Source organism: Oncorhynchus nerka, linkage group LG6 (genome assembly GCF_034236695.1).
Source record: "Oncorhynchus nerka isolate Pitt River linkage group LG6, Oner_Uvic_2.0, whole genome shotgun sequence".
Lineage (NCBI taxonomy): Eukaryota > Metazoa > Chordata > Actinopteri > Salmoniformes > Salmonidae > Oncorhynchus > Oncorhynchus nerka.
Genome location: NC_088401.1, coordinates 1,541,874 through 1,549,034, shown reverse-complemented (window position 1 = coordinate 1,549,034; position 7,161 = coordinate 1,541,874). Strand labels below are relative to the sequence as shown.

At 46.5% G+C, this 7,161-nt stretch overlaps 1 protein-coding gene across 1 annotated transcript in view; it reads right to left on the bottom strand.

Annotated features, from left to right (window-relative positions):
- Positions 1–5,588: 5,588 nt before the first annotated feature.
- map3k22 (mitogen-activated protein kinase kinase kinase 22) overlaps positions 5,589–7,161 on the bottom strand; it is a 164,845-nt gene continuing 163,272 nt past the window's right edge. Inside the window, 1 exon segment of the mRNA XM_065019206.1 lies at positions 5,589–7,113. Within this exon segment, the coding sequence (XP_064875278.1) occupies positions 6,885–7,113 (229 nt within the window). The 3' untranslated portion in view covers positions 5,589–6,884.

The following is a 7,161-nucleotide window of genomic DNA, read 5'->3' as shown; positions in this document are numbered from 1 at the left end:
TGCCTGATATAGCCTGTTGTGGAGATGCTGCCTGATATAGCCTGTTATGGTGATTCTGCCTGATATAGCCTGTTATGGTGATTCTGCCTGATATAGCCTGTTATGGTGATGCTGCCTGATATAGCCTGTTATGGTGATGCTGCCTGATATAGCCTGTTATGGTGATGCTGCCTGATATAGCCTGTTGTGGAGATGCTGCCTGATATAGCCTGTTATGGTGATGCTGCCTGATATAGCCTGTTGTGATGCTGCCTGATATAGCCTGTTATGGAGATGCTGCCTGATATAGCCTGTTGTGATGCTGCCTGATATAGCCTGTTATGGAGATGCTGCCTGATATAGCCTGTTATGGAGATGCTGCCTGATATAGCCTGTTATGGAGATGCTGCCTGATATAGCCTGTTATGGAGATGCTGCCTGATATAGCCTGTTATGGTGATGCTGCCTGATATAGCCTGTTATGGAGATGCTGCCTGATATAGCCTGTTATGGAGATGCTGCCTGATATAGCCTGTTGTGGAGATGCTGCCTGATATAGCCTGTTATGGTGATTCTGCCTGATATAGCCTGTTATGGTGATTCTGCCTGATATAGCCTGTTATGGTGATGCTGCCTGATATAGCCTGTTATGGTGATGCTGCCTGATATAGCCTGTTATGGTGATGCTGCCTGATATAGCCTGTTGTGGAGATGCTGCCTGATATAGCCTGTTATGGTGATGCTGCCTGATATAGCCTGTTGTGATGCTGCCTGATATAGCCTGTTATGGAGATGCTGCCTGATATAGCCTGTTGTGATGCTGCCTGATATAGCCTGTTATGGAGATGCTGCCTGATATAGCCTGTTATGCTGCCTGATATAGCCTGTTATGGAGATGCTGCCTGATATAGCCTGTTATGGAGATGCTGCCTCATATAGCCTGTTATGGAGATGCTGCCTGTTATAGCCTGTTGTGGAGATGCTGCCTGATATAGCCTGTTGTGGAGATGCTGCCTGATATAGCCTGTTATGGAGATGCTGCCTGATATAGCCTGTTATGGAGATGCTGCCTGATATAGCCTGTTATGGAGATGCTGCCTGATATAGCCTGTTATGGAGATGCTGCCTGATATAGCCTGTTATGGAGATGCTGCCTGATATAGCCTGTTATGGAGATGCTGCCTGATATAGCCTGTTATGGAGATGCTGCCTGATATAGCCTGTTATGGTGATGCTGCCTGATATAGCCTGTTATGGAGATGCTGCCTGATATAGCCTGTTATGGAGATGCTGCCTGATATAGCCTGTTGTGGAGATGCTGCCTGATATAGCCTGTTATGGTGATTCTGCCTGATATAGCCTGTTATGGTGATTCTGCCTGATATAGCCTGTTATGGTGATGCTGCCTGATATAGCCTGTTATGGAGATGCTGCCTGATATAGCCTGTTATGGAGATGCTGCCTGATATAGCCTGTTATGGAGATGCTGCCTGATATAGCCTGTTATGGAGATGCTGCCTCATATAGCCTGTTATGGAGATGCTGCCTGTTATAGCCTGTTGTGGAGATGCTGCCTGATATAGCCTGTTGTGGAGATGCTGCCTGATATAGCCTGTTATGGAGATGCTGCCTGATATAGCCTGTTATGGAGATGCTGCCTGATATAGCCTGTTATGGAGATGCTGCCTGATATAGCCTGTTATGGAGATGCTGCCTGATATAGCCTGTTATGGAGATGCTGCCTGATATAGCCTGTTATGGAGATGCTGCCTGATATAGCCTGTTATGGAGATGCTGCCTGATATAGCCTGTTATGGTGATGCTGCCTGATATAGCCTGTTATGGAGATGCTGCCTGATATAGCCTGTTATGGAGATGCTGCCTGATATAGCCTGTTGTGGAGATGCTGCCTGATATAGCCTGTTATGGTGATTCTGCCTGATATAGCCTGTTATGGTGATTCTGCCTGATATAGCCTGTTATGGTGATGCTGCCTGATATAGCCTGTTATGGTGATGCTGCCTGATATAGCCTGTTATGGTGATGCTGCCTGATATAGCCTGTTGTGGAGATGCTGCCTGATATAGCCTGTTATGGTGATGCTGCCTGATATAGCCTGTTGTGATGCTGCCTGATATAGCCTGTTATGGAGATGCTGCCTGATATAGCCTGTTGTGATGCTGCCTGATATAGCCTGTTATGGAGATGCTGCCTGATATAGCCTGTTATGGAGATGCTGCCTGATATAGCCTGTTATGGAGATGCTGCCTGATATAGCCTGTTATGGAGATGCTGCCTCATATAGCCTGTTATGGAGATGCTGCCTGTTATAGCCTGTTGTGGAGATGCTGCCTGATATAGCCTGTTGTGGAGATGCTGCCTGATATAGCCTGTTATGGAGATGCTGCCTGATATAGCCTGTTATGGAGATGCTGCCTGATATAGCCTGTTATGGAGATGCTGCCTGATATAGCCTGTTATGGAGATGCTGCCTGATATAGCCTGTTATGGAGATGCTGCCTGATATAGCCTGTTATGGAGATGCTGCCTGATATAGCCTGTTATGGAGATGCTGCCTGATATAGCCTGTTATGGTGATGCTGCCTGATATAGCCTGTTATGGAGATGCTGCCTGATATAGCCTGTTATGGAGATGCTGCCTGATATAGCCTGTTATGGAGATGCTGCCTGATATAGCCTGTTATGGAGATGCTGCCTGATATAGCCTGTTATGGAAATGCTGCCTCATATAGCCTGTTATGGAGATGCTGCCTGTTATGGAGATGCTGCCTGATATAGCCGGTTATGGAGATGCTGCCTGATATAGCCTGTTGTGGAGATGCTGCCTGATATAGCCTGTTATGGAGATGCTGCCTGATATAGCCTGTTATGGAGATGCTGCCTCATATAGCCTGTTATGGAGATGCTGCCTGTTATGGAGATGCTGCCTGATATAGTCTGTTATGGAGATGCTGCCTGATAGACATATATATATATATATATCACTAGACTGGGGCGAACCACCCGCCCCAGTCTAGTGAGCGAACCACCCGCCGCAGTCTAGTGAGCGAACCACCCGCCGCAGTCTAGTGAGCGAACCACCCGGCGCAGTCTAGTGAGCGAACCACCCGCCGCAGTCTAGTGAGCGAACCACCCGGCGCAGTCTAGTGAGCGAACCACCTGCCGCAGTCTAGTGAGCGAACCACCCGCCGCAGTCTAGTGAATCACGCTGACGACTGAATCATGCAATTCAAGGCAATATGGTGACAGTATTGAATAATGTTTGGTTTGATATGATGCAACGCCTGGACCTGTGGGATGTTGCTGCTCAATCAGACCAGCTATTAAAACATTCAGAACAGTCTTTACATCACATTCCCATTAGGTCCCATGCGGTAGCAAGTCTAGCACAGTAGCCTACAGTTTGCACCAAGCTGCCAGTCAACATCTGAGGACAACCTACAGCAGGGCCGTGTCCAGACCAGGCCGTGTCCAGACCAGGCCGTGTCCAGACCAGGCCGTGTCCAGGGGGAAGGTGCTCAAAATGAAAGAAGTACACCAACTTGGGGGCAAGTGGGTTCAGAACAACAACTGTATATAAAAATAATGATTATGCCACCACCCAAAAGGGCACTTGGCGAGTGGGAGTGCAAAGGGGTATCTACAGCAGAGGGGTAGAGGTCCTCGGTACAGGGAGACTCCCATCTACAGCAGAGGGGTAGAGGTCCTCGGTACAGGGAGACTTCCATCTACAGCAGAGGGGTAGGTCCTCGGTACAGGGAGACTTCCATCTACAGCAGAGGATTAGGTCCTCGGTACAGGGAGACTTCCATCTACAGCAGAGGGGTAGGTCCTCGGTACAGGGAGACTTCCATCTACAGCAGAGGGGTAGGTCCTCGGTACAGGGAGACTTCCATCTACAGCAGAGGGGTAGGTCCTCGGTACAGGGAGACTTCCATCTACAGCAGAGGGGTAGAGGTCCTCGGTACAGGGAGACTTCCATCTACAGCAGAGGGGTAGAGGTCCTCGGTACAGGGAGATTTCCATCTACAGCAGAGGGGTAGGTCCTCGGTACAGGGAGACTTCCATCTACAGCAGAGGGGTAGGTCCTCGGTACAGGGAGACTTCCATCTACAGCAGAGGGGTAGGTCCTCGGTACAGGGAGACTTCCATCTACAGCAGAGTGGTAGGTCCTGAAGTGATAAAGTGGCTGAGAAATCCACGTTCTATTTGTGCTAATGTAAAGGACGTCATGCTGCTTGCTTAGCGAGTACCTCCTCGTCCCGACTTGGCCCATACCTGGACTGAACTCGGGACCTCTGCCTTGCTAGCACGCGTGACCGACCGCACTCCTGAAGCATCTTACCAGTCGGCGCCATGTGAAAAGCTAGCTAATCGCTGGCGCAAGTGGGGACAATTCAGGCTGAAGAGTAAGTATCACACATCCACTCGGGTTACACTTACTTTCCACGCATTGTCATTCCAAACAACAGAGTACAGTTGAAGACGGAAGTTTACATACACTTAGATTGGAGTCATTAAAACTCGTTTTTCAACCAGTCCACAAATTTCTTGATAAAAACTATAGTTAGGACATCTACTTTGTGCAATTGTTTACAGACAGATTATTTCACTTATAATTCACTGTATCACAATTCCAGTGGGTCAGAAGTTTACATACACTAAGCTGACTGTGCCTTTAAACAGCTTAGAAAATTCCAGAAAATGATGTCATGGCTTTAGAAGCTTCTGATAAGCTAATTGACATAATTTGAGTGTGGATGTATTTCAAGGCCTACTTTCAAACTCAGTGCCTCTTTGCAAGTCTGGTTAATCTTTGGGAGCAATTTCCAAACGCCTGAAGGTACCACGTTCATCATTACAAACAATAGTACGCAAGTATAAACATCATGGGACCACGCAGCTGTCATACCGCTCAGGAATGGAGACGCGTTCTGTCTCCTAGAGATGAACGTACTTGGTGCAAAAAGGTGCAAATCAATCCCAGAACAGCAGCAAAGGACCTTGTGAAGATGCTGGAGGAAACCGGTACAAAAGTATCTATATCCACAGTAAAACAAGTCCTATATCAACATAACCCGAAGCCACTGCTCCAAAACCGACACAAAAAAGCCAGACTACAGTTTGTGGACAAAGATCGTAATTTTTGGAGAAATGTCCTCTGGTCTGATAAAACAAAAATAGAACTGTTTGGCCATAATGACCTTATGTTAGGAGGAAAAAGGGGGAGGTTTGCAAGCCGAAGAACACCATCCCAACCGTGAAGCACGGGGGTGGCAGCATCATGTTGTGGGGGTGCTTTGCTGCAGGAGGGACTGGTGCACTTCACAAAATAGATGGCGTCATGAGGCTGGAAAATGATGTGGATATATTGAAGCAACATCTCAAGACATCAATCAGGAGGTTAAAGCTTGGTCGCAAATGGGTCTTCCAAATGGACAATGACCCCAAGCATACTTCCAAAGTTGTGGAAAAATGTCAAGGACAACAAAGTCAAGGTATTGGAGTGGCCATCACAAAGCCCTGACCTCAATCCTATAGAACACTTGTGGGCAGAACCTACAAACTTGACTCAGTCACACCATCTGTCAAGAGGAATGGGCCAGAATTCACCCAATTTATTGTGGGAAGCTTGTAGAAGGCTACCCGAAACATTTGACCCAAGTTAAACAATTTACAGGCAATGCTACCAAATACTAAGACTGTATGTAAACTTCTGACCCACTGGGAATGTGATGAAAGAAATAAAAGCTGAAATAAATCATTCTATCTACTATTATTCTGACATTTCACATTCTTAAAATAAATCCTAACGGACCTAAAACAGGGAATATTTACTAGGATTAAATGTCAGGAATTGTGAAAAACTGAGTTTAAATGTATTTGGCTAAGGTGTATGTAAACTTCAGACGACTTCAACTGTACATGGAGTTAAAAGTTATCACAAAACATGTTCTGGATTTCAGGCTGAGGACTGATTCACTAGCTAAGAAATCCATGTTCTAGATGGGAGAGTTATTTTTGTTTCCAACTCTGGGAAGAACAAGGAGTATTACTGAACTCTCTTCGGACAGTTCTGTGCTGGTGAACAATACACTGGGATAGAACGAAACATGGCGTGGATTTAAACAGGCTGGTCAGTGTAGGAGAATTGCTTGCTTATACACGGCGAGTAAAACCATTCACAACAATACAAATGTTTGGTATTTTTCTCCAAACAGTGGAATGAAAAAAAACAACATTTATCTCATTATGAAATTATAAAAATGTCAAATATATTTACAGCATTTATTTCTTCCTGTTGATTATCCTGCAATGGGGCACCTACTGAATACATGAATACATGCTATAACATGTGCAACAGTCTCTTTCCGAATGAGAAAGATATGATGTAGAAACAGGGTCATTCTGTAAATGTACATGAATGCTATTTTACAACTCGTCATTGTAAGGCGTTTGGCAATTCAGACAAAACTAAATGTACATATCTCAGGTCAAAGTATAGACATCAACTGTTAATAAGGTAACTGCAAGTGTTCATCTAGGATGTATTACAAAAATGATCCCCTTTGAAGCAGAATATTACTCAAAGACAACAGGGACACTAGATGACTAACTTACAGTCCTGACAGATGGGATTTTCAGAGTTTGCTCTTAACCTAACAGAATATAGAGAAGGTGACCACTGATCACAAGACAGACAAAATATAGGAGAGATTAGGGCTCAGGTTATGATCAGGTCTGGGGTCAGTTAGCTGGTGAAGGAGAGAGACTGGGGCTCAGGTTATGATCAGGTCTGGCATCATGGTGCTGGGCCCTGGAAGCCTGGAGGACTGGAGAGGCCTGGGAGGCAGGGGTGGCCCTGGGGGTGTTAGAGGTCAGGGTCAGAACCCCCCTTGGACGAAGGGGTGTGAGAGGAGGTTCTCGGCCGTGGGACGCCACTTCTCCTCTATGAACACCTGGCGCACAAAGTCCCGGGCGGCCTCGGAAACACCCTCAGGGAGGAAGGGCTTGGTGGGCTGCGTGGCTATCTTAAAGATAGCTGCCATGGCCTCGTATTCCGCCCAGGGAGGCTTCTGGGTAAGCATCTCCACCACTGTGCACGCCACAGACCTGACAGACAAAACACTTTATGGAGACAGAACCACTTCATCTAGTACA